Source organism: Taudactylus pleione, unplaced genomic scaffold, assembly GCF_031769625.1.
Source record: "Taudactylus pleione unplaced genomic scaffold, aTauple2 ptg000282l, whole genome shotgun sequence".
Taxonomy (NCBI): domain Eukaryota; kingdom Metazoa; phylum Chordata; class Amphibia; order Anura; family Myobatrachidae; genus Taudactylus; species Taudactylus pleione.
This window is the reverse complement of record NW_028284684.1, coordinates 6436712-6464650: the sequence shown is the minus strand read 5'-3', so window position 1 is coordinate 6464650 and position 27939 is coordinate 6436712. Positions and strand designations below refer to the sequence as shown.

The following is a 27939-nucleotide window of genomic DNA, read 5'->3' as shown; positions in this document are numbered from 1 at the left end:
CGGGGGCGGGGTATAGGAGGGGGACCCTAGTGCATCCTGGGAGGCTGAAAGCTTAACTCTATGGTGCCCGATGACTGATGTCACACCTATACCCCAAGGTATCCTGTGGAACCCTATGGACTTCGTAGAAATAGAGATAACAAAGGTAAGTTCTTACCATATCTCATATTTTTTGAGAAATTGAACCCCTACAGATCAAAGTGTGGAGAACATCAACACTCCAAAAGTTTTGTTTGCTACTTGCTCTCGTGGATCCACTTTTTGGTGATATTGTACATTTTAATATAGTTACCAGGTTACTTCTTCACTAGCTCCCCTTTCACATACCACTTTTGGTTATTTTTTAATATAGTCATCCTTTTCCCTTTTTGTAAGACTTTGTAGATGCTGTTTTTCCGGTGCAATTTAATTTTGAATAATTTGTGCACACTTTGCTATCAACTCGTTATTGTCCTCAATATATATTCTACATTGCTTTGATTCAGACATCTATTATCTTAAAAATGTCAATAGCCTTGCTGGCTACAAATGTACAGTTATGATTTATCTGGACAATGTTGAAGAATAGTTGTCTAATAAAAATCCTCATTGCACATGTACAAACACAGCCATGTTTTGTTCCTGGTTTGTGTCAGTACAGTAATAGAAAAAAAAAATAATGATTTAATATGGTTCACAGCTTTGCCAAGTACTATTTTAAAAGGGAATATTGCTATACTGTTACTACCATTACTTAATAATTTTCCGCGTGTTTGTAGCGTCTCCAAAACTAAGTAAACTGTCCGATGTAAGCGGGGCATACACTGTGCGATAGGCACCGTGGGACGCGACTGGGGATCCGATGTCCGACAAATTGGGCGGTCCCCACACACGGTGCGATCGGGTGGCTGACCGCCCAATATGCCGGTTCCCCCTACCCGCATAGCGCTGCATGGGCTCGCACATCGCATCCCCTGATCATCTGAACCTGCAGTAAGATCAGCGGGTGCGATGCACGACCCCACGGGTGTGCACTCGGTCCGACATCAAGCCCATACACGGTGCGATATAGCAGCCAAATCGTACCAATCCGTCGGATCGGCTGCTTTATCGCACCGTGTATGGCCTTCTTTATACCGACCACAGATTACAATTTCTCCTAGTGTCCAATTTATGTAACCAGTCCATTCACTGACCAAATAGTCAATTTCAGCAAAATGGAACTTAAACTTGGGGTTTATGTGGATCATGCATTACCCAATCTGTGATTTGATTAGCAGATCGGGTGCCATCGATGATCGGCGAGCCGGTGGCGGATTGGGGAAAAATAGCATGTTCAAAATACTCAACTTCCCGATAAATTTTTGGTCGGGAGGGGCGAATCAAGGATTTCCAACATGTTGGATTTACCTTAACACCCCGGCGTCGACAGAACAGGCAATTGGGGCAATCCATCACAGATGTATGGGCCCTAAAACTGTAGAAACCCAGCTGGCTCAAGTATAATAGCATGCGAGTTGATTTGTCATAGGGGCCTGTGCATGTGGTCACTGATTCTATATAATAATCATGTAAGGTTTGTCCATTCACCTCATTGAGTGCACAGTGGAAGCCAGGGTGTGCGCCCCAACAGATGGGACAGATCTTGAAAAGTAGGACCAGCAGCCAGAGTAAGTATGGGGGAGGCAGCTATGACGGAGCCATGGGGCGTGTTTGTGGTTTTGGGAAGCAACTGTGATCGGGGGAGGGGGGGAAAGCAAGGTTGTGTAGAGATCCCCTTCAGTTACTGTACCCAGATGTGACGTCGAGTGAGGGCGGAAGTGCGGTTCCATACCCTTAAAGTTCAGTTATTATTGTCCGAAATGTAGTAAGAGTAGAAACTTGTACCCTCGTGGGCTCGCTTCACTTGCCACGTTTCAGGCATGGTGGCTCACTTCACTCTGCTTTGGTTACTATTCACATTAGATGGTCACATGGATAGTAAATGATGACGTCGGAGTACATTTACTGAAGGAGATTTTTCCCCAACTGGGGGAGCAAAACAGTGGGGGTAGAGATTGAGGTGACCTGGCATATACTAGTCTACAGTCATGAAAATACCAGTGCTCACTCTCTGCTGCTTGCAATCTACTAGTGTACAGTCATGAAAATAGCAGCGCTCACTCTCGGCTGCTTGCCGTCTTTGCTTGTCTGCATGCTTAACATCTGTGTTTTGCCCTATGCTTTGTGAAAACTAAATACAGCTTAAGAGGCATTAAGGGCCACCCCCTCAACACACACATGGCCTATGAATTGTAGTTTTAACTGCAGCTTTCTTTGCAAAAGTTGGTACTTCTTCAGGGTCCATAGGCTCCACAGGGAGACCTTGGGGTGTAGGTTGGATATGGATCCCAGGCACCACGCAGTTAAAGCTTTGCTCTCATAATGCATTGGTCCATTATCCCCTATATCCCGCCCCCGGGCTAAGAGGCACCACAGTTTACGTTGGTGCCCAGCCAGAGCCGGGTCACTGTTATGTAAGGGGGGCTGCTTAGCAGCCTCAAAGCTCATTTTATTTTTATGATTTAGATAGTTTGTCTATCAGAGCGCGCAGAAGCAGACTGTCAATAGGACGTCTGCGCTGCCACTTCGTCACCCAGCCGGCGCCAGTACAGATCTGGGGATCGCTGTGCTAGACGGGCCCCGCGGGACATCCCATACTGCGGCTGGACGTACAGGGACAGGTAAGAGCGGATCGGAGGTGCTTGCTGTGGAAGCAGGCACACAATACCCTGCGGTCGACTAGACCACCAGGGACTTGTAGTTGGCAAAGAAGCCAGTGTTCTGGGGGTTAATTGCCAGCCAGGGGAGGCAGCCTTCCCTGTTTAGCGGCTCCTCAGCTCAGTGCGCCTTTCCGCTGAGGTCTAGCTTTGCTGAGCCGCCTCCTCCTGCGACCATTTTCTCTGGATGGTGCATCGCATATCTCTCAGGACAGTGTGTGGCCCAGTCCTCCTGTATACCTCTCCCTTGGGTTAGTGTATACAGCACTTTAGCCTTCCCAGACACTGAATCTGGGCGGTTGATTGTAGTGCCAATTTGCAGTATGTGATATTTTTACTTCAGGGTCCATAGGGGGTCCACAGGGTTGACCTTGGGGTATAGCTGGATCTGGATCCATGGGCACCACGCAGTTAAAGCTTTAGCTGCTCCCAGGATGCACTTGGGTCCGTCCTCCTCTATACCCCGCCCCCGGCCACAGCACCTCAGTTTGAGTTGGTGCCCGGCCGGAGTCGGGTCACCTGCGCAGGGGGGCTGCAGGAGCAGCCCCCAAAAGCTTTCTATTTTTATTTAAAAAAAAAAAAAAAAAAAGAGCCTGTTAGATTTTTATTTTACAACAGAGGCTCTAGTGTGGCAGCGACGGGCTGTCTATGCAGACGCCCACGCTGCCGCTCTCCTTCCCCGCTGGCGCCGCGACGCCAGTACTGCACTGGGGATCGCGGCGGGAGGCCAGAGTCCGTACTAGCCGGACTCTGGGTCCCTCCCTGGACTGCTGCCGGAGTCGCCGGGGACAAGGTAAGCCGCGAGTCGCCGATTAGCGGCGGCTCGCGGGTTTTGCCTGCACATGCAGTCCTTTGCCCCCGGTCCTAGGGGACAGACCGGGGGCCGCTAGCGGTGGCGGCGGGCTCCCCCTCTGAGGAGGAATAACCCGTGGGACCACTAGACCACCAGGGATATATGGCAAGCGGGAAGCCTGCAGCCCTGGGGTTAATATGCTAGCCAGGGGAGGAAGCCTTCCCTGTCAGCGGCTCCTCCCCTCAGCTCAGCGCGCCTTTCAGCACGGAGTCTGGCGTCGCTGAGCTGCAGATTCCTCGGCCACTCCTCCTCTGAGGTCTCCAGCAGCCATTTTCTCACAGTGGCAACGCAGATCTTCAGGGAGCACGCGGACCGGTCCCCCTGTGTACCTCTCCCCTGATTAAGGACAGCGTACACAGCACTATAGCCCTCCCAGACACTGAATCTGGGCAGGTTGATTGTAGTGTAAAGGTGCAGTGAGTATATCTTCCTGCATGGTATGTGACTTTTGCTAGTGCTGCCTGTCTGTGCTTATTTTCTACTTACTGTCAGCTTATACCTATCCCTTTACTTCTCCTACAAGCCCTACAGGTGTGTGGGGGAGGGGCGTTTCTACTGACCTCACTTATATAGATCACGTATTTGTGAGGTCCGTCACATACAGTTGTGTGCTACTCAGTGCCATATTGTGGGCTGTTGTTCAGCACACCGGTGAGTGCGTTTTACTTCCCCTGGTGCCAGATATATAATATATTCTGTCATGTCAGACGAGGAGGTTGAGCGCTCAGTGGCTCCGGTGTTGGCCTCCTGCGGACGCTGTTCTGCAGGAGTAGATAGGGAGGATTTGTCACAGGATGGCCTGTGTAGTCGATGCCAGGTGGCTCCTGGCCCATCCAGACCTTCTCTGGCGCAGGAACCACCGTGGGCGATGTTTTCTCAAGTGCTGGTGTCTATTGCGGACCGTCTGTCGGTCCCGACTGCTCTCCCTACTAGGGCGTTGCCCCAGCCGACCATCCCCCATTCCCCGGGTGTCCCGCAGTTATTGCGGAGTCCTCCTGGGTCTCAGTCGGTGGGTCCCTATGCGGGGTTGCCTATGTATATACAGGCTTCCCCTGTTCCGCAGCAGACTGTGGTATCTTTTCAGGCCCCTATGGTGACTCCTCCACCCTGGGTGGATGTGCTCTCCAACTCTGTGCAAAATTTGGCGGCCGCTTCCTCGGCTTTTCAGTCAATGTTGCAGACTGACATGCCTTCTAGGATTTCAAAACGCCCACTCATGACACGGGCTGCTCAGGTATCGGACTCAGAGGGTTCCTCAGATGATGGGGAGGTCCCTGATGACACTGACTCGGACGCCTCGGTCCAGGAAATGGATACCAAGTCGTCCATTAATGTGCGAGCACTAGTTAGGGCGGTGCGAGCTATTCTTCTTATAGAGGATGAGGCACCGCTTCCTAAGTCGAAGTTTCCTAGTTTCAAAAAAACTAAGGTGGCTTCTGCGGTGTTTCCCCTGTCGGATCAGTTGACGGATCATATGGCGGTAGCTTGGCAGGCGCCCAGTAAGAGATTCCTTCCTCAGAAGCGGTTGGCTTCTAATTACCCCTTCCCTGAGGCACATTGTAAAAAATGGGAAACTCCACCGGCGGTGGATTCCCATGTCACCCGTTTAACTCGGGGCGCCACCTTACCATTACCGTCGATATCCTCGCTGAAGGATCCCACGGACAGGAAAGTTGAGACTTGCTTAAAGTCTATTTACTCCCTCTCCGGGGCGGTGGCCCGACCGTCCATGGCCATCTCCTGGGTGGCCAAGGCCATTGAGGGGTGGGCCAATGCATTGGAAGATACCTTCCCGGACGACGCTCCGGATGTCCAGCGGGCGTTGTTGGGACAAATGAGGGACGCTGCTTCTTTCATTGGAGAAGCTTCTTTAGATGCTAGTCTGCTGACCTCGCGGGTATCGGCTGCAGCGGTGTCTGCCCGCCGATCCTTATGGTTGCGGTCCTGGAGAGCGGACTCTGATTCAAAGAAAGGTCTGGAGGCCTTACCTTTCAATGGGGAATTACTATTTGGTCCGGACTTGGACAAAATAGTGGACACCCTGGCTAAATCCAAGTCGGCCTTCCTCCCTTCGGCGGCACTGCCTGCTAAGGTTCGGAGTTCGGCTTTTCGTTCCTTTCGGGTTCAGGGTAAGGCGAAAGGTCAGTCCTTCCCGAGACAGTCTGCGAGTAAGACGGCCTCTAAACCCAAGAACTAGTTGATTGATTGGTTGGAATGAAAATCTTATTCCAACCAATCAACTAGTTGGCTGGTTGGAGACATAATCTTCAGATGTTTGGTCAGCTTTAAACAGGACCAATGTAGCGCTTCCTGATTTTCCCCCCAAAAATATATATATAAAATTATTTTGTCAGACATGTCTGACAAGGAGGTCAAGCGCAGCGCTGCACCCGCTCTGCTCTCCTGCAGGCTATGTGCTGCAGGGGTGAGTGAGGAGGATTTAACTCAGGATTGGTTTTGTGTGAGGTGCTATCAGTTGCCTGGCTCTCTCAAACCCCCCCCAACAACGGGACTGTCAACTAGTATTTGAACTAGTATTTGTTTGTGAGCCCGGTGTCTGGAGGCGTGTACAGAAAGCTGCAGGCCTAAGGAGACCTCCTGCCATGTAGTGAAGAACACTTCCCTGCCTGGGAATCGAACCTAGGTCTCGGCGGAGATGCCGGCTAGTACCCACTAGACCACCAGGGACGTCGGTGTTGAAGACAAGTTATGTGGAATCAGAGGAGAGTGTGGCAGTAGATTGACCAGGCTGATACTGGATTAATACTGTAGATATACAGTATAATAAAACACTCTTCTTACTGTAACCGGAATGCTGGAGTGGTAGATCTTGGCACCGTATTCACCAGGCTGAAACGGTTGTATCTGCAGTCCAGGAACCAGGAACACTCACCATGTAGTGAGAATGGTATACACAGGCGAGTTGTAGGTTCGGATAACTGGAACAGGTAGGTATTCTCTGTGGAACTAGTGGGATAGCTGCTTCAGGCATAGACGGAACAGGATGCCGACCGGCCACGGGAATGGATAGTGGATGCTGATACCAGTAGTGGCATCAACGGTGCAGGAACCAGGAACACTCACCATGCAATGAGAATGGTATACACAGGCGAGTTGCAGGTTTGGATAGCTGGAACAGGTTGAAATATTCTGTGCAGCCAGTGGAATAGCTGCCCCAGTTGTAGATCGATCATTTGCAGGAATCCATATAGCAGAAGGAAGCAAAACTGCACAAACTGGATACAAGTAAGTAACAGGAGCTCAGTATAGCTCACTCAGTAGGAACTGAGGTTAGACATTGTCCTGGCAATTAGGTAGAGTCAGCAGCTGGGATATATACCCCTGGGTTACCTGGGATAGGTCGAGCAGAGACAGGCTGGCACGGTGAGGCTCAGGCTATCACTTGATTGGCTGTTGCAGACAGGTGATCGGGACTTGTCACTGCAGTACTCTGTAGCAGGCTTAGATCTTCCTTGAGGCCTAGCAGGCCGAGAAACGCTGAATCCTGTACGTCTGGGATGTGATAGAGAATGCTAGTAGAATCGGTAAGAGGCAGGGGAAACAGACCCGGGTTGTGACAGGGACAGGATCCCCCTGGGGCGTTTTTTTCTCAGGTCCTGGCCTCTATTGCGGGTTGCCTGGCGGTCCTGGCTGTTTTACCCCATATGGTATTACCTCAACAAACCATTCTTCCCTCTCAGGGTATCCCGCATTGTTTGCAGTCTAATCCTGTTCCACAGTCTGTTACTCCCTACTAGGGATTGCCGCAGTATATGCAATCCCCTTCGGTATCGCAACAGTCTGTCATTCCCTTCCAGGCTAACACAAGCTTTCTCTAGTTCAGTTCAGAGTTTAGCAGCTTCCTCTTCGGCATTTCAGACCATATTGCGGAATGAAAGACCCCTAAAAGGCATCTAAATGCCCTGTATTGTCGCATTCACTCTGCTGCTCACATTAAATCCTCCATCTTGTGCAATTACCATATTTACTATAATGGACACCCCCACAGCATGTCATTGTGGTACATCCCACAACAATCATCTCACCTGCACTCCATGGGACTTCATTATCACAGTCTACACAGCTATCGGACACAGAAGTGTCGGATGATGAGGAAGTGGATGAGGTGTCTGATTCTGATTCCTCTTCACAGGAGGTGGAGCCTAAGTCAAGTATTAATGTTTTGGCTTTGGTGCGTGTGGTCCGATCCATACTAGATATAGAGGATGACGTTGTTGCCCCTAAATCCCAAGTATCCTCAGTTTTAACAGGTAACGGTGACTTCGGCAGTTTTTCCACTCTGACCAGCTGGTAGATCATATGGCGGAGGCTTGGCAAGCACCTGGTAAGAGGTATCAGCCGCAAAAGGGTTTGGCCTTATGTTATCCATTCCCTGAGGGACACTAAGAAGTGGGAATCACCTCCCGGTGGATTCTCATGTTACTCGCTTAATAAAAAGTGCCACGCTGCATATACCTTTCATTTCTTCCTTGAAGGATCCTATGGATAGGAAGGTGGAGACGTGCCTGAAATCAATTTACACTCTCTCAGGAGCGGTTGCCCCACCGTCCATGGCTATCTCATGGGTGACTAGAAGGTTGGGCAAATGTTCTGGAGGACACTTTGCCCGAGGAGGCTCTTGAAACTCAGGTCATTGGTGAGCCACATTAGAGATGTGGTTGCTAATATTGGTGAGGCTTTTTTGGATAACAGTCTACTGACCTCCAAAGTATCGGCCGCGGCTGTGTCTGCTCGCCGCTTCCTGTGGCTGCACTCCTGGAGGGCGGACGCTGACTCTAAAAAGGGCCTGGAGGCCTTGCCATACAATGGGGAGATAATGTTTGGCCGGGACCTGGACAAAATCGTAGACACACTGGCGAAATATAGATCAGCATTTCTGCCATCAGCATCTGCACCTTCCAAGGCTAGAACCTCTTCCTTTCGTCCTCAAGGAAAGCCCATAGGACAGTCTTTCCCTAGACAATCTGCGACCAAAACTACCACCAAGTCTCAAACGGGCCTGGAGCGCAAGATACCCTCAGCCTGATGGGACGAACCTCCTTTTGGGGGATCCCAGAGCGGAATGTGACTTCTTCAGTATGCCCAGTGCTGGTGTCAAATCACTTGAGATGCTTGGGTAAAAGAAGTGGTGTCTGAGGGGTACGCTCTCTCATTCCGACGGGGGGGGGGGGGGGTCCTCCCCTCCAGTTTTTCTGTACAAGCCCTCCTTCCGACAAGAACAAGGCTTTGCAGATCCAGTAAGCCATAGAGTCCTTGCTTAAAGCAGAGGTAATTGTACCAGTCCCACTATCTCCTAGAGGGACTTGTTGTTGTTCTACCCTCTTTCTGGTTCAGAAGCCGAATGGGTCTCATCGGCCTATCCTCAACCTGAAATCTCTGAACAAGTTCCTCAGGGTGCCCAAGATCAGGATGGAAACTCTACGTTCTATCATACTGGCTATGGAACCTGGGGATTACATGGTATCCATGGACATTCAGGATGCTTACCTACATATCCCCATATCATCTTCTCACCAGTGTTATCTACGGTTTGCTATTCTACACCAACACTAACAGTTTTGGGTGCTGCCCTTTGGCCTATCCACGGCTTCAAGGGTCTTTACAAAAGTTATGGCTATCATGGCAGCCCATCTGTGGAGTCAGGGTGTACGACTCCTGACATACCTGGACGACCTCCTCTTGCTGGTGGGTTCTCCAGAGGTGCTTCACCACCACCTACACCTGACGTTCGCTTGTCTACAAGCGCACGGGTGGCTGATCAATTGGAAGAAGTCCTACCTAATTCCCTCACAAAGGATGGTTCATTTGGGAGCCTTTCTGGATTCTCACCAGCAGAGAATCTTACTAACTCCAGAAAAGATCTCTCTGCAACTGCGAAGATTTCTCCGCAGTCATCAGTTGTCCATACACTGCAATGTAGTTTCTAAGGTCCATGCTGTCCACATTCGACATGGTGGAATATGCTCCGTTCTATTCAAGGCCCCTGTAGGGGCTGATCCTCTCCAGATGGAATGGCTCAGCAAACCAGATCAAGGCTCAGACGATGGTGCTCTCTCCGGAGGTGTGCCTGTCTCTGTCTTGGTGGCTACTGACACCTCATCTCTCCAACGGTCGTCCCTTTTGGTTCCTGGACTGGGTACTCCTCACAACGGACGCCTGTCTCCGGGGCTGGAAAGCAGTAACCGTTCCGCACTCCTTTCAGGGCCGTTGGACAGCAGTCGAAGCAGCCCTGCCCATCAACATAATAGAACTTCAGGCTGTGTACAGGGCCCTCAGGATGGCTAGTCACATTCTACACGGAAAGCCCGTGCAGGTTGTCGGACAACGCTACCTCAATGGCTTACATCAATCATCAAGGAGGCATTCTTAAGTCGGGCAGCAGTGACAGAAGTGTCATGCATTCTGACATGGACTGAGTGTCACCTCCCGGCAATTTCGGCAGTGTTCATTCCAGGAGTTCTCAATTGGGAAACGGACTTCCTCAACCGTAACGACGTGCATCCAGGGGAATGGTCTCTTCACCAAGAGCTGTTTCAACTCCTAGTGGACAAATGGGGTCTCCCGGAGGTGGATGTCATGGCCTCCCGCCACAATCACAAGTTACCAGGTACTGGTCCAGAACAAGGGATGCAGGAGCAAGCTTGGTGGACGCTCTGTCAGTAAGGTGGAATTTTCAGTTTAGTACCTCTTTCCTCTGATATCCCTGCTTCCTTGGGTTCTTTGGAAGTTCAAGCAAGACTGAGGCACTGTCCTGCTGGTGGCTCCAGCTTGGCCCAGACATCATTGGTACTCAGATCTACGGAGTCTCTCCATCGACACTCCGTTCCTGCTGCCTCAATGTCTGGGCCTGTTGTCTCGGGGTCCTTGCCTTTACCCGGACCTGTATCGTCTGTCTTTGACGGCGTGGCTCTTGAGACATCCATCCTAAGGTCCAAGGGATTCTCTAGCTCAGTCATCGGCATGATGCTCCGAGCACGTAAACCTGCCTCGGCCAGGATATACCACAGAGTGTGGCATAGATATTTCCAGTGGTGCCGCTCTCGAGATTATGACCCTCAGGTGTTTCGTATTTCCAGAATTCTGGTATTCCTTCAAGCAGGATTGGACCTCGGCCTTCGCCTGGCCTCGTTGAAAGCACATGTCTTCCCACTGTCAGTGTGGTTCCAACAAAGGCTAGCTCCACTCCCGGATATCCACACCTTTCTACAGGGTGTTCTCCGGATTCAACCTCCCTTTGTCACCCCTGTGGCTCCTTGGGATTTGGCGGTTGTTCTTCAGGCCCTCCAGGGTCCTCCATTTGAACCACTAGATTCGGTGGATCTCAAGTGGTTAACAGCTAAGACTCTTTTCTCCTGGCGATTGCTTCTGCCAGGAGGGTGTCAGAATTGGTGGCGCTCTCCTGTCGTCCTCCCTTTCTGATATTTCACCTGGACAGGGCTGTGCTTCAAACTCACCCTGAATTCCTTCCTAAAGTGGTTTCTAATTTCCATTTTAATCAGGAAATTATTGTACAGTCACCTGACTTCTCGGCAGGCGTGGCCTCATTGGATGTGGTCCTTGCTCTCCAGACCAGTTCCCTTCGGATATCTATGGATTTCACAAGAAAGGATGGCCAGCCAATAAACAAACATTGGCTAGATGGCTTCGTATGACTATCTCAGAGGCTTACACACAGGCAGGCTTGCCTGTTCCGGCTTCTGTTACTGCTCATTCTACTCGGTCTGTGGGCCCCTCTTGGGCAGCTCGTCATGGCGCTTTGGCTGTTCAGCTTTGTAAGGCGGCCACGTGGTCTTCCATTCAGACCTTTCTAAAGCTGGCCATCCACTATACAATTTTCTGTCAGATATCTGTCCAATCTGGCTGGTTGGAATGAAAACCTGGTAATGTATGGGAGCAAATGACAGTCGATCATATGGTTTTAAACAATTGTTCAAATTGGTTACATTTGTGTTTTAACCAATTTGCCTGAACAACCATTTTTTGGCTATTTTCCAGTGTTTGTGAGCAAATGGACGATTGTCATTTGCTCCCATACATTACCAGGTTTTCATTCCAACCAGCCAGGTTGGACAGATCTCTGACAGAAAATTGTATAGTGGATGCCCAGCTTAAGGTTCTATGCATTTGATACCTTTGCTTTTCAGGATTCTTCCTTTGGGCGCCGGATTCTCCTCTCAGCGCAGGAGCGTCCCCACCCTTAAAAGTACTACTTTGGGACATCCCCAAGGTCTCCCTGTGGAGCCTATGGACCCATAGAAGCAAATTTGTTATGGTAAGAACTTGCCTTGATTAACTCTTTCTTCGAAGTCTATAGGGTCCACAGGGCACCCGCCCTGACGCACCTGGCTTCATATGGGCAATGTTGCTGGTCACCGGTTTCCCGTCTCCTTCTCTGTGAGTGTGATTCTTGAGTATTCCAGTCCAATTTCTTTTTCCTCCTTTGGCTACTTACCAACTGAGGTGCCTCTACGCTCGGGGGCGGGGTATAGGGAGGATGGACCAGTGCATCCTGGGAGCAAAGCTTTAACTGCGTGGTGCCCGGGATCCAGATCCAACCTACACTCCATGGTCTCCCTGTGGACCCTATGGACTTCGAAGAAAGAGCGTTAACCAAGATAAGTTCTTACCATAACTCTTTTTTTTTAAAGTCATTACATAGTTATCTCCCTTTTGTCTGGTGAAAACATTTGAATATATTAGTAAAGGTTATAAAGGTCATTTACAAGTATTTTGACCACACAATATTGGTTTCAACCATGATGTGGCCAATGACAACTTATTTGATTCTATATTGCAGGACTAAAACATGACTGGAAGAGCCAGAGCAAGGGCACGTGGGAGAGCACGTGGTCAGGAGTCCACAACACCTGGCCAGGTTGAGATTTTTTTTTTTTTTGTAATTTAAAAATAACACTGTATAAGAAATTGACTTTCTGTTGTGAAAATGGCTGTGATAATGTAATTTGATAATCTCTGAGGTGCAATGAAAAACAAGGGCACATAGCGTCGATGTCAGTTACTGAATTCCGCCCTATGTCTACTTTAAGGGTGATTCTATTGTTTAGCCAGCAGCTATTTTTTTTAAGGCGTCCGATGGAGCAATTTAATTGTTGTTCCATCTGTGCTGGATAGCCGCCGGCGCGGCATTTCTGCTCGCACCCTCAGAAGGGTATTAATAATTAATGAGCACCCAGAATAATTGCAAAACTGGGCGCTCATTAATTATCACTACCCATGCAACAATTAAATTGCCCCCGAAGAGACCTCAAAGATCCTCCGCAGGTGATTACTCCAGTTCTGCATCGGTTTTTTTTTTTTATCCATAGAGTAGATCATGTTTAAATTGAATCTAGTAAGTGGCTCAGAAGAGTTGTACAAAGGTAACTAGCAGTGTATACTGTACATTTCTCAAAGTCACAACATTCTGCTCCCGACTGAGTGATTAATGCCCCGGCCCTGGCTACAGGCTATAGAAAGGGTAGGAGGAGCCATTGCAAGGAGTGATATGCGGCTCCGTAACCCGGAGTGAAGAGGGCCACTGTAGCCGGCTTGGATGAAGTAAGTGTAAGTGGGTGGGTGTTTGGTGCTGCGGAGGTGACTGGTGCTGTAGCGGGTGGGGTGAGCTGTGAGCGGGTTAGCGGATGGCGCTGTGGCAGGTGGAGGTGCTTTGATGGTGAACGAGTACTGTGCTGTGGCGGGTGGCGTCTGATGTGTGGGGGTGATTTGTGCTGTGGGTGGGGTCAATACTTCAGGGGTGGGTACTGTAGCGGGTGGCTGAAACATACATAGGGGGGTGTCTGAGTTACTTATAAACTCCCCTGCTCAGTGATCCATCGCCGCAGGTGACCGAGCGGTTAGATGGAGGAGCTCAGGCAGCTGTACCAGTAACGCGATCTAATAATAATGTCCACCACATCATGGCTGAATCTCAGGGGAGCTGCAGTGGCAGCATACAACTCCTCCGTTCCCATGGAGCTTTGATGGACCTGCTGACGCACTGACTTACCGCCTTCCAATGTGTACTGATAGCCGCAAGTGTGCATCTGGGTGCCGGGGGTGGGTGATCTGTGTGTGTCCCGGAGGGGGGCTGGATAATAAGTGTAGAGATGTGGGAACTTGTAAAGAAAAGAGGGAGAGGTCAGGGTCTGAGGACGGGATAGAGGGGGGCATGATAAACGGTATAATAAATATTAAATGCAGTGGGGACTGTCAGGATGGAGGGGGGCTGGGATCCATGACTGTGTGATAAATATTACATACTGAGAATGTCAGGATAGAGGGGGCTGGGGACTATGACAGGGTGTGATAAATATTACATACAGAGAATGTCAAGATAGAGGGGGCTGGGGAGCATGACTGGGTGTAATAAATATTACATACAGAGAATGTCAGGATTGAGCATGGCTGGGGAGCATGACAGTGTGATAAGTAGTACATATCGAGAATGTCAGGTTGGAGGGGGGGCTGGGGACTATGAAAGGGTGTGATTATTACATACAGAGAATGTCAGGGTAGAGGACTGGCGAGCATGACGGTGTGATAAATATTACATCCAAAGAATGCCAGGATAGAGAGGGGCTGGGAAGCATGACACGATGTGATAAATATTGCATACAGAGAATGTCAGTATAGAGAGGGGCTGGGGAGCACTTTTGGAGCTTTTAATCTGTAGAGTGCAGTTTTTATTTTTTTTGCTAAACTGTGTCTAGACACCTTATAACACACTTACTGTACATGATGCTCGATTCAATTCAACGCGAATTGAATCGCTCTGGGAGGGAGCTCCTGGAGCTATTCAATTCAGTGCGCTGTATTGTCGGAGAATGCCAGTTCTCGCGCCTTATGGTGTTTAGTCGCGAGAACCGGCATTCTCTGACTAAACCTTAGCGATGCTGTTTCCCCGGCGCAAAGGGCAGAAAACAGCATCGCGCCAGGAGTTTTGTCGGGTTTCTGCTCGCACCCCAGGAGGGATGCGAAAAGAAATTCTTAGTCGGGGCTAACAGCGCACTGAATTGAATAGTTCCGGGAGTTCCCTCCTGGCGCTATTCAATTTGCGTTGAATTGAATCGAGCCCATTATCTGGTCTGTGATTGAGCATGATCTTCATGGGCTGTACCAGACAAGATGCACACAGGCGGGATCCGTGTAATTTACCACGTGTTGTCTGCAGGGTGCTGAGTGATGCAAACTAGGGGATGTTTCTGGTAGCTGAAGTACCGAGAAAATTGTGTGTGGAGCTGGCTGTGCAGCAAGACAAACTGAGGGGAAAGGGACTGCTAAAAAAGCAAACACTACGAGACTATTGTTATTACTTTCTACTTCAGGTCCTTATGGTCCACAGGCCATTACCTTGGGGATATAGGTGGTTGGGGACCAATCCGGACACCACACAGTTAAATTCTTAGAGCCTCCCAGGATGCATCGGGCTCCCTTCCTATACACTGCCCCTCCCCGGCCAAGGCACCTTCACTTTCGTAGGTGCCGGAGTCGAGTGTTCCATGCTAGGGAGGCTTATTACAGCCCCAGAAGATCTTTGTCCACATCACCGCTCCACCACCCCGCTGGCGCCGATACCCCAGTACTGATCTGGGGATCTCGGCGGGCCTCCGGGGTTCTTACTAGCAGGGACCCCGGAGGATCTCTGACTGTGTGCCGGACTTACGGGGGAACGCGGTAAGTCGTGGACGCCCGCGGTGGGCGTCCGCCATTACACAGTCTTTTCCCCAGGGCTGGGGGCTCCCTGGAGAAGTGGCCTGGTAGGAGTCCTGCGCTGCCACTTGACTACCAGGGACCGGAGTATAGCAGCGGTACCGCTCTGGCGTCCCTGGGGTTAATTGCAGGCCGGGGGAGGACGCCTTCCCTGTTTCAACCGGCGTCTCCGCCGCTGCTTAGCGCGCTCTGTGCGGCTCCTCCTCTCTTCTGTGCTCGGGCGGCCATGTTTGGAGTCTCAGCCAGCGGTGGAGCCGGGTCCCCTCCTGCATACCTCTCCCTCACAGGCGGAAAGGTGCAGGTAAAGCGCTTGTCCTACCAGGTGCAGAGCCTGTGTAGTTGACAAGAAGCGCTATTAGAACAGGTTGTTCTCAGTTGTATGCGATTTATGCTAGTGCTGTCTGCCTGTGTTCTGTTTCGCTGTCAGCCATTTTAACTGTCCCTGTTTTTTTTTTTTTCACTGAAAAAAGAACCTTACAGTACAGGTGCTGTTTGGGGGAGGGTTATATTGTGCACAGATCGCGGTCTGTGCCTAAGTGTCACACTGTATATGTCAAATCTGTGGAGCTTGCTACACCTGTCCTGATTTCCTGCATACTGTATGTTGAAAGGCAGAAATTGGGGAGGAAGAGGCTGATTCGGGAGGCTTATGCGCAACATGTACGCTCCCAGGCCCTTCTCAGGTTCCCTGTGCTCCTCAGGATCCCCCTTGGGCGTCTTTGGCACAGGCTATTACAGTCCTGGCAGGATGTCTATCGGCCCCACATGTGTACCCTCCCATAGGATTTGCACAGTAGCCGATGGTACCGCCCCCCTTACGGGGGGGACCGGGGCAGTTGGTGGTGGCACAGGACCACCCTCAACCTGCGTCTCTAGTGTCCCCTGAGCTTGGCTGGGTGAACCCTTTGCCTAACAGGGTTAATATCCTTGCAGAGAGTTCGCAGGAATCACCGCTTAGGCCCGCAAAGCGGCCATTATTGTCGTCCCAGTCTACTCATTACGACGATGATGACATGACGTCAGATGACGGGGAAATTCTAGATCTTTCTACTTCAGGGTCCATAGGGTATCCACAGGATACCTTGGGGTATAGGCGATGGCGGCAGACATCCAGGCACCACAGAGTTACATTTTCAGCCTCCCAGGATGCACTGGGGTCCCTCTCCTATACCCCGCCCCCGAGCCTCAGGCCACTCAGTTTTCGTAGGTGCCTGGCCGGACCAGTCGCACCGTACAGAGGGGGGTCTTTTTAAGGCCCCTGAATATTTCTTCGCAGCTGTGGCTGCACAACTAGAGTGCTCCAGCATAGGACAGTCAGTATTGACGTCCATGCTGTCACTCCTACACCCCGCCGGTACCAGAACGCCGGTACCGATCCGGGGATGCTGGTAGGTAGCTGGGGTCACAGCTAGCGGTGATCCCCGGCTACCTGGACTGTGGCCGGATGCACGGGGAACAAGGTAAGCGGCGGGGTCCCGCGGTGGGCACCCGCCGGTAACACAGTCCTGTTTGGTCCCCAGGCAGGGGGTTCCCTGGGGACCGGCTGCGCGTGGGGCCAGGTACTGATCCTGCGCCTTCCACTAGACCACCAGGGACAGCGGGCCGCAGCATGTGCGGTACAGCGCGGCGTCCCAGGGGTTGATAGCACGCCAGGGGAGAACGCCTTCCCTGTCTCACAGCCGGCGTCTCCCCCGCTGCACAGTGCCATTCCACAGTGGTCTGAGCGGGCTGTGTCAGCGCTCCTCCCCCGGGCCCTGCCTTCTCTCTGCTCCTCGGTGGCCATTTTCTCACTACATGTGCTGGGGATGGCAAACGCTGCTGGAAGCTGATATAGATGCCATTGCGGTCCGGGTCCCCCGCATACCTCTCCTTCAATTAAGGTCAGTGTATGCAGCACTGTTTCCTACCAGGCTCTGGTCTGTGTAGTTGTTCGTAGTGCTTGTAATGCAGGATGTTATCTGTGCATTGTATGTGACTTAAATGCTAGCGCTGTTTGCCTGTACTTTCATTTCTGACTGTCAGCCTTTTCCTATCCCTGTTCTTCTGCTACAGCCCTTGTGGTGCGGTGTCGCAGGGTGTTTATTACCTCACAGTAAACGTGGTTTTTCTGTGTGGGAGGTCACATACGCTCTGTTCACACTCCTCATGTCGGAAAGTGAACGAGGATATCCTCTTCCAGCTATAATGTAGTGATATCATGTGCAGTTAGCGGAGGGATATGTAGACGCTGAGGGTTTATGGAGGGCATGTTGTATTATATATCACGCCCCATTTCTGTCACTGTGCCTGCACAAAAAAAGGGGACCGCCTTCGGCTGGCTAAGATGCTTACAGCCTTTGTGGGCAACGCTCCCTGCGTTTCCCCATAGGGGTTATCGCAGCCTGTGGTGGTCTCATCACATGCAGGGGTCCCTGGACAGTTGATGGTACCCCAGTGTATCCTGTTTTTCGCCCCCCCAGGTCTCGCAGGAGCCTGTGTGGGTGAATTTATTGTCCAAATGGTATAGCACCTGATGGACGTTTTACAGGGGGAGTCACCATTTCGGCCTTCTAAACGGCCTTTCGGGTCTCAGACGGGTAAAGACATGACGTCTGATGACGGTGACATTATTGACTTTTTCAGACACGAGCCCCTTAGTGCAAAGGAGGCGTAGTCTAGGTCTAAAGTCTATATACCTGGCCTTCTACGGGCAGTCCGTGCGGCTTTGGTTATTACATATCCCCCGTGGCTAAATCCAAATATGCCTTCTTTAAGGATAAGGGTGTTGCCACTGTAATTCCTCTATCTGGTCAGGTGGATCATTTAGAGGAGGCGTGGAAAATCCGGGTAAGCGGTTCCAGCCTCAAAAAAAAACAAACGGTTGACCTTTTGCATACCCCTTTTGCGGATAATTGCATTTCCGAATGGGAGTTACCTTTACGGGTAGATTCTCATGTTACACGCCTAGTGAGGAGTGCTACGTTGCCCATGCCCTCCAGGTCCTCTTTGAAGGTGAAGGAGGTTCCAGATAGCAAGGTGCAAATATATCTAAAATCTAATATTCCCTTGCTGGAGGGGCTTCCAGGCCGGCTATGGCCGTGTGCTGGGGGGCCAGAGCCATGGAACACTGAGTAGGTAACTGGATCTCTGCACACTGTCTCTCCAGCAGAGCAGGTGGATAGTGGCAGATTCTCAGAGACTTTGCCACGTTCATAATGAGACGGTCTTACATATAGCCTACTCCTTTCCAGAATCTCCTCGGCAGCAGTAGCGGCTTGCTGCTCCCTGTGGTTGCGCTCTTGGAAAGCGGACGCAGATTCCATTTGGAATGCTTTGCCTTTTACGGGACAAGTCCTGTTTGGCCCTCGTCTGGACGCAATTGTGGCCCTGCAGGCAGCAGCTACGTCTGCGTGTCTGCCATCGGCTGCAGTCCCATCAGGGTCTGGGACTGTCTTTTCGGCCCTGTGAGGCCAGGGTAAGTCTAAAATACAGCTTTCCAAGACAGTCAGTAGCCAGGAAATCTGCTCAGCCATAAGAACAGGCTTGGAGTACAAGACGTCCTACTCCCAAGTTGGACTGTAAGCCTTCAGCCTCACGGGACGGGCCTCCTCTCGGGAGCCCCCAGAGTTGGAGGCCGGCTTCTCCAGTTCGCCCAGTGCTGGTGTCTGACCACCACGGACACTGGGGTAAGAGAAGTATTTTCTTGAAGGTATGTCCTTTCCTCCCGGTAAAAGCCTCCCAGACGGTTTTTCGTTACAGGTCTTCTGTCAATTCAGGACAAGGCCCTGTAATTTTTGAGGGTGTTACTCTATGCTCCAGGCAGGAGTTATAGTACCTATTCCGTTGCCCCAAAGGGGAACGAGGTATTACTCCATCCTCTTTCTGGTACAGACACCCAATGGGTCTTACCAGGACATTCTCAACCTCGAATCCTTCAACAAATTCTTAAGGGTTCCTCGGTTCGGGAGGGGGACCCTGCATTCCATCATTCAATGGAGCCTGGGAATTTGGTGGTGTCGTTGGATATATTCAGGGTGACTACCTGAGTATCCCTCTTTTCTTAGCACACCAGTGTTTTCCTCAGGTTTGCAGTGGTCGATAAGCATTTCCAGTTTCTGGCATTGCCCCTTGGTCTGGCCTCCGTGCCTCACGGTTACCAGGGTCATGGTAGTTATGGCAGCCCACCTGCGGATGCAGGGGGTCCGCTTGTTACCCTATCCGAGTGACCTCCTGTTGTTACCACGGTCTCCAGAGATACTTCAGTGCCATATGCAACGGACAATATCTGTGTTGCTACGTTAGGGCTGACTGATAAACTGGAAATGGTCCTCTCTGATTCTTCACAGAGGATGCTCCATATCCCAATATCTGAGGATCTTTGTGATTGAGGAAAAGATCTCTGCATTACAGGCAAAGGTACGCAGTTGCCTGCAGAGTCGCCGAGTGTCTATTCACTTGGCAATGTGGTTCCTGGGTTCCAGGATGTCGCTGTTCGACATGGTGGAGAGTACCCAGCTTCACTCTAAAGAACTTGATCCTCTCCAGATGGGATGGGTTGCCCCATAGGATAAAGTCAATAGGCTTTCCCCGGAGGTTTGTCTCTCTCTGGCCTGGTGGCTGCAGAAAGCTCACCTAAACAAGGGGCACCCCCTTTGGGATTGCGGACAGGGTCCTTCTGACGACGGACGCCAGTATCCGTGGCTGGGAAGCAGTGACGGGTCCACACTTGTTCCAGGGCAGGTGGACACCAGTAGTTTTTGCGCTTCCCATAAACATCTGAGAACTCTGAGCAGTATTCAGGGTTCTCCAGCATGCAGGACAGGTCCTCCACGGAAATACTGTGCAGGTACAGTCTGACAACGCCATCATGATGGCTTATGTAAACCACCTAGGAGGTTCCCGAAGTCAGGCGACACTAACAGTGGTGTCCCGAATTCTGGCTTGGGTGAAAGGCTATATCCCTGCCGTCATCGGCAGTGTTCATTCAGGAATCCTCAGATGGAAAGCAGGCTTTCTCAGCCGTCAAGACGTGCATTCAGGGAAATGTCCTCTTTATCAGGAGGTGTTCAATCTTCTGGTGAACATGTGGAGCCTTTCAGAGATGAGACTCTTCTGATAGACGTAGGTAGGTCCAGTGGACCTTCCAAGTTGTGTACCTCGTCCCTCCGTTATCCCTTCTTCCTCCAGTAATAGCAAGAAGGAGGCACGCTCCTGCTGATAGCTCCAGCGTAGGCCAGATGGCACTATTACTCAGATCTTCGGAGCCTCTCAGTTAACACTCCGAAGCTGTTGCCTCTACGCCCGGACCTGTTGTCTCAGGATCCTGGCTGATACCCAGACCTAGGTTGTCTGTCCTTGACGGTGTGGCGGTGGAGACTGCCCTCTTAAGGTCTAGGAGTTTTTCCAGCTCTATAGTTAACAGGGGCTCTGTCCATGCTAAGAGCTCGGAAGTTTTTATCTGCAAGAATTTACCATTAGGTATGGTATACTTTCTTTCAGGTGTCGCCCTAGAGGCTAGGCTCCTCGGGTATTCCGGATATCCAGAGGTTGGCTTTCCTACAGGTGGGCTTAGATAACGGTCTTCGCCTTGCTACCTCAAGGTGCAGGTTTCTGCCCTGTTAGTATGGTTTCAGTGTAGGATTGCTACTCTTCCTGATGTCCGCACCTTTGTGCAGGGTGTACGTTATATTCAGCATCCCTTTGTTCCACCTGTGGCTCCTTGGGATTTGGCTGTGGTCCTTAGGGCTCTCGGAGGACCGCCATTTGATCCACTGGGCTCAGTGGATTTCAAATGGCTTACGGCTAGGACTGTATTCCTTCTGGTTCTTAATTTGGCCAGTAGGATCTCAGAATGGGAGGCTCTGTCATGTAGACCTCCCTTTTTCTCATCTTTCCTAGGAACAGGGCAGTGCTTGCCTTTACTTCCCCAGTCCTGTCTGCTGGTGAGGCCTATTTGGCTGTGGTACGGGTGCTAAGAATTTAAGTTGACCGTACCAGTCCATTTAGGAAATCAGACTCTCGGTTTTGTCCTTTCTGGTTTCCATAAAAAGGGTTGGCCTGCCACTTCGCTAACTTTGGCAGGATGGATTCACAGGTCTTCCTGTTCCATCCTCTATTAAAGCTCTTCCACTAGGTCTGTGGGTCCTTTGTGGGCAGCTCGACGTGGCGCCTCAGCGGTGATTGGCAGCCACGTGGTCATCTGTCCATATTTTTGTAAGGTATTATGCTTTTGATACCTTCGCCTCTCAGGATGCTTCCTTTCGGCGGCGGATTCTCCTTACAGCACAGGAGCGTCCCCACCCTTAAAGGATACTGCTTTGGGACATCCCCAAGGTATCCTGTGGATACCCTATGGACCCTGAAGTAGAAAATATGAGATATGGTAAGAACTTACCCTTGTTATCTCTTTCTACGAAGTCCATAGGGTTCCACAGGACTCCCACCCTGTCGCACCTGTACTGCAGATGGGCTTTGATCTGGTCACCGGTTTCTCCGTCTCCTTCTGGTGAGAATGTGATTCTTGTGTGTTCCAGACTGTCTTCTCTCTCTTTTTTGCTCCTGCTCCGGCCTATGGCTTGTTACGAAACTGAGTGGCCTGAGGCTCGGGGGCGGGGTATAGGAGGGGGACCCCAGTGCATCCTGGGAGGCTGAAAATTTAACTCTGTGGTGCCTGGATGTCTGCCGCCATCGCCTATACCCCAAGGTATCCTGTGGAACCCTATGGACTTCGTAGAAATAGAGATAACAAGGGTAAGTTCTTACCATATCTCATATTTATCTGATACTGATCTTCCTACCAAGGAGACGGAGGCTAAGGGGTAAATTTACTAAAGTGAGAGATTTTAGAAGTGAGTTTTAAAAGTGATGTTGCCCATAGCAACCAATTAGATTCTAGTTAACATTTAACTAGCACCTTCTAGAAGATAATAGCTAGAATCTGATTGGTTGCTATGGGCAACATCACTTTTAAAACTCACTTCTAAAAACTCTCACTTTAGTAAATTTACCCCTAAGTCTTCTATATATATCCCGGGTGGTGCGCAAGATCATGGTGATTGAAAACAAAGCTTCTGATGAAAATAAGCTCACATATGCTTATTTTTAAAAATGTTAAAAGCACTAATGCAGTGCTTCCTTTATCTGGTCAGTTGGTAGATCATCTGGAGGAGGCGTGAAAAGCTCCTGGGAAGAGATTTCAACCTCGGAAGCATTTGGCTTATGCCTACCCTTTGCGGTGAATTAATTTTCTAAGTGGGAATCTCCTCCTTCAGTGGATTCTCATGTGACATGCCTAGTGAAGAGTGTGCCCCTTCCTATGCCGTCCATGTCCTCTCTGAAAGATCCTATGGACCGCAAGGTGGAAGTATGTCTGAAATCCATTTACTCTCTCGCTGGAGGGGTCACCAGACCTGCTATTGCTGTGTGCTGGGGGCCAGAGCGGACCGCAAGGTGGAAGTATGTCTGAAATCCATTTACTCTCTCGCTGGAGGGGTCACCAGACCTGCTATGGCTGTGTGCTGGGGGCCAGAGCCAGGTAAAAATGGGCCAATGCCTTGGAAGAATCACTGTCTTCCGGGGTTACCAGTGAGCACATTGTACTGATAGGCAATCTCTGAGATTCGGCTGCTTACGTCAATGAGGCAGCGTTGGATGTAAGCCTACTTCCAGGATTTCTACGGCAGCGGTGTCCGCTCGCCGTTCCTTGTGGCTACGTTCTTGGAGAGCAGATGCGGATTCTAAGAAAGGCCTGGAATGTCTTCCGTATAATGGTCAGGTCCTGTTTGGCCCGGCTTTGAATAAAATTGTGGATACGCTAGCGGCAGCAAAGTCTGCGTGCTTTTACTTCAGCTCCATCCGCCTCTGGGTCAGGAACGTCGTCCTTTCGATCCTATCGGCCTCAGGGTAAGTCAAAGGCTCAGTCCTTTCCGAGGTCTTCTGCAAACAAGAAGACTACTAAGCCTAGGAAACAAGCTTGGAGCACCAGACGTCCAGCTGCCAAGCCTAACGACAAGCCTGCAGCCTGACTGGAAGGGCCTTCTCTTGGGGGACCCCAAGGTGAGTGGCCGACTTCTTCAATTTGCCCAGTGTTGGTGTCAGACCACCACGGACACTTGGGTAAGAGAAGTGGTTTCCCATGGGTATGCCCTCTCCTTTCGCAGAAGGCCTCCCTGTCAGTTCTTTACCACGGACCTTCATTCAAATCCAGTGAAGACTCTGGAAATTCACAAGGTAGCACGCTCTATGCTCCAGGAAGGGGTTATAGTAGCGGTCCCGTTACCCAAAAGGGGGACGGGTTATTACTCAAACCTCTTTCTGGTGCAAAAGCCAAATGGCTCGTACCGGCCTATCCTCAACCTGAAGTCCCTAAACAGATATTTGAGGATGCCGCGTCAGAACGGACGGAAACCCTGCATTCCTTTGTTTTGGCTATGGAACCTGGGGATTTTATGGTGTCTCTGGATATCCAGGATGCATACCTGCATGTCCCGATAGCTACATCTCATCAGCGATTCCTCAGGTTTGCGGTAGCAAAACACCACTATCAGTTTCAGGCATTACCCTTTGACCTCTCTACAGCCCTGAGGATGTTTATCAAGGTCATGGCGGCACATCTGCACCTGCAGGGGGTCCGTCTCCTGCCTTACCTAGACGACATGCTACTCCTAGCAGGGTCTCCAGAGGTACTTCACCACCGCCTGCAACTGACTATATCTGTATTGCAGAATCGCGGCTGGCTGGTAAATTGGAAGAGCACTGCTGGATACTCAGCAACAGCAGATCTTTTTGACGGAGGAACAGATCTCCGTGTTGCAGACATGGATTCATACTTGTCTACGGGACCGCAGAGTGTTCAGCCTCTCTGCAATGAGGTTACTGGGGTCCAGGGTGTCGACGTTCGACAGGTTGGAGTATGCCCAGTTTCACTCGAGGCACTAGTGCTATCTCCGGAGGTACGTCTGTCTCTGACATGGTGGCTACAGACGTCTCATCTAAACAAGGGATGCCCCTTCTGGATCTTGGATTGGGTCCTTATGACGACGGACGCCTGTCTCCGGGGGTGGGGCGCTGTGACTGGTACACAGGCTTTTCAGGGCCGGTGGACTCTGGCGGAATCTGCTCTTCCGATCAATGTATTGGAACTTCGAGCAGTCTTCCGAGCCTTACAACAAGCAAGACTCTTTCTCCAGGGGCTCCCTGTGCAGATTCAGTCCGACAGCGCCATGACGGTGGCTTATATAACTCATCAAGGAGGAACTCGAAGTCAGGCGGTTCTAAAAGAGGTATCTCGCATTCTGAATTTGGGCGGAAGGCAATCTACCAGCCATGTCGGCAGTGTTCAGTCCAGGAGTGCTCAACTGGGAAGCGGACTTCCTCAGCCGTCATGACGTGCATCCAGGGGAATGGTCCCTTCACCAGGAAGTATTTCAGCTCCTAATGGACAGGTGGGGCCTTGCGGAAATAGATCTCATGGACTTCAGACACAACCGCAAGTTGCGGGCGTACGGATCCCGAACAAGAGACGCAGAGGCTCTTCTTGTAGACGCTCTGTCGGTACGGTGAACCTTCCAGTTCGCGTACCTGTTTCCTCCGTCCTCAATTCTGCCTCGGTTGCTTCGGAAGTTCAAGAAGGAATGAGGCACGATACTGCTGGTGGCTCCAGCGTGGCCCAGACGTCACTGGTACTCTTATCTTCGGAGTCTCTCCATCGACGCTCCGTCGTTGCTACCTCAGTGCCCGGACCTGTTGTCTCAGGGTCCGTGTCTTTATCTGGATCTGTGTCGTCTGTCTTTGACGGCGTGGCTCTTGAGACATCCCTCTTGAGCTCGAAAGGTTTTTCTAGCTTGGTAGTGAACACCATGCTCAGGGCTAGCAAGCTGGCTTCGGCCAGGATTTACCACAGGGTATGGCAAACCTATTTTGAATGGTGCCGACCTAGGGGGTATGATCCTCTGGTGTTTCGGGTTTCCAGAGTCCTAGCCTTTCTTCAGGTGGGCTTGGATCATGGTCTGCGCCTTGCCTCCTTTGAAGGTGCAGGTTTCTGCTTTATCGGTGTGGTTTCAGCGTCGGATTGCTCCGCTTGCTGATGTCCGCACCTTTATGCAAAGGGTCCTTCGCATACAGCCTCCCTTTGTCCCTCCGGTGGCTCCTTTGGGATTTGGCTGTGGTCCTGAAGGCCCTACAAGGTCCCCCTTTTGAACCACTGAGCTCAGTGGACCTCAAATGGCTTACAGCTAAGGTTGTTTTTCTTTTGGCTATTGCATCTGCCAGAAGAATGTCTGATCTGGGGGCTCTTTCCTGTCGTCCCCCCTTTTTGATTTTTCATGAGGATAGGGCGGTTCTTCGGACTCGCCCTGGTTTTCTCCCTAAGGTGGTATCAAGTTTCCACATGAGGAGATCATTGTTCCGGCCTTTCACTCCAGGTTTGTCGGTGGATGAGGCCACGTTGGATGTAGTTCATTTATGTGGAGCGCACTTGTTCTTTCCAGAATTCGGACTGTTTGTTTTGTACGGTTTCCGCAAAAAGGGTTGGCCGGCCAATAAGCAAACTTTGGCCTGTTGGATTCAATTGGCGATTTCTGAGGCCTATCTTCAGGAAGGCATTCCTGTTCCACCCTCTGTCACTGCTCATTCTACGAAGTCTGTGGGCAGCTCGATGTGGCACCTCGGCTGTTCAGCTGTGTAAGGCGGCCACATGGTCTTAGGTTCAGACCTTTATGAGGTATTATTATTCTTTCGATACCTTAGTCTCTCTGGATGCTTCCTTCGGGCGACGGATTCTCCTTTCTGCACAGGAGCGTCCCCGCCCTTGAAGGATACTGCTTTGGGACATCCCCAAGGTAATGGCCGGTGGACCCTAAGGACCCTGAAGTAGAAAACAGGAGATATGGTAAGAACTTACCTTGGTTATTTGTTTCTACGAGGTCCTTAGGGTCCACAGGGCACCAGCCCAGACGCCCTGTGCTTCACAAGGGTCTTGTTCTGGTTGCCAGTTTTTCTGTCTCCTTTCTGTGAGTATGAGATTCTTATAAGTGCAGGACTTTCTCCTTTCTTTTTCTCCTCCTCTGGCCTCTGGCTTTGTACGTAACTGAAGGTGCCTTGGCCGGGGGGCGGGGTATAGGAAGGGAGCCTGGTGCCTCCTGGGAGGCTCTAAGAATTTAACTGCATGGTGCCCGGATTGGTCCCCAACCACCTATACCCCAAGGCAATGGCCTGTGGACCCTAAGGACCTCGTAGAAACAGAGGTAACCAAGGTAAGTTCTTACCATATCTCCTGTTTTTGTGTCCAAATCACTGTGGCTCCTTAGATCAATAGCGGCAACTTTAAAAATATAATATATACAATTCTTTAATTAAATATATACTTTTTTTATCTTTTTATTTTTTAAAAATCATAATCATTATGTTTCTACTTCAGGGTACATAGGGGGTCCATAGGGTGACCTTGGGGGTATAGGTGATGTTGAGTCATCCAGGCACCCTACGCAGTAAATTTTTCTTCCCAGGATGCACTTGGGTCTCCCTCTATACCCCGGGCCAGAGGCACCTCAGTTTCGTTGGGTGCCCGGCCGGAGTCGGGTCATTGACGCGCAAGGGGGGCTGTTGACGGAGCCCACCTGAAGATTGTTTTATTTTAAAAAGTTTGCTTCTACATGGCGACAACAAGGACAGTCCAGGGGACGTCCGTGCGGTTGCTCCGTCACCCTGCCAGTGCGGAGACGCCGGTACCGATCCGAGGATCTCGGCGGGTCTCTGGGGTGTTGGCTAGCAGGGACCCCGGAGGATCCCTGGACTGCTGCCGGATGCTACGGGGATGCAGGTAAGCGGCGTGTCACAGCGGTGGTGCGTGCCGAGTCGCAGTCTTTTCCCTCAGGACGGGAGACTCCCTGGGGATGACAGCAAGTGAGGCCAGGCACTAAGTCCTGCGTCCCCACTAAGCCACCTGGGACTTTGGGCTGGAGTTCTGCGGAACGCTCCAGCGTCCCAGGGTTAAACGCTGGCCAGGAGAGGCAGCCTTCCCTGACTAACTAAAACCTGACGGAGATGTTGCAGAGCGAATCTCCTCTGCGACCTGCTAAGAAAAATCTATTGTCGTCTCAGTCAACACTTTATGAGGATGATGACGTGACGTCGGACGATGTGGAGATACATGACTTCTCGGACTCTGAGCCCCCTCGGAGGGATACTGAGCCTAAGTTGAGGATCTATGTACATGGCCTTATACATGCGGTGCGTGTGGCCATGGAAATCGGGGATGAGGACCCCCCGGCCACCAAATCTAGACATGCCTATTTCAAGGAGGTTAAAAGTACTGCTACAGTTTTTCCTCTGTCGGATCAATTGGTGGAGTATTTGGAGGAGGCTTGGAAAGCTCCAGGCAAAAGGTTTCAGGTTGACTTACGCTTATCCATTTCAAGATAATTATTTCTGTAAATGGGAAACTTCTCCTCAGGTGGATTCTCACATTACACGCCTGGTAAAAAAGTGCGACTCTACCTATGCCGTCCATGTCATCCTTAAAGGATGTTACGGATAGAAAGGTGGAGGTATGTTTAAAGTCAATTTATTCTCTTTCAGGAGGGGCTTCCAGGCCAGCTATGGCCATCTGCTGGGTGGCCAGGGCCATGGAACGATGGGTGA

General features: G+C 50.9%; 1 protein-coding gene across 1 annotated transcript in view; it reads left to right on the top strand.

The window, feature by feature from the left end:
* The window catches only part of PIWIL1 (piwi like RNA-mediated gene silencing 1), a 414830-nt gene that overhangs the window by 15940 nt on the left and 370951 nt on the right, over window positions 1–27939 (top strand). The window contains exon 2 of the mRNA XM_088482106.1: window positions 12410–12487. Coding sequence (XP_088338232.1) covers window positions 12419–12487 — 69 coding nt within the window. The 5' untranslated portion in view covers window positions 12410–12418. The remainder of the gene's footprint in view (window positions 1–12409; window positions 12488–27939) is intronic.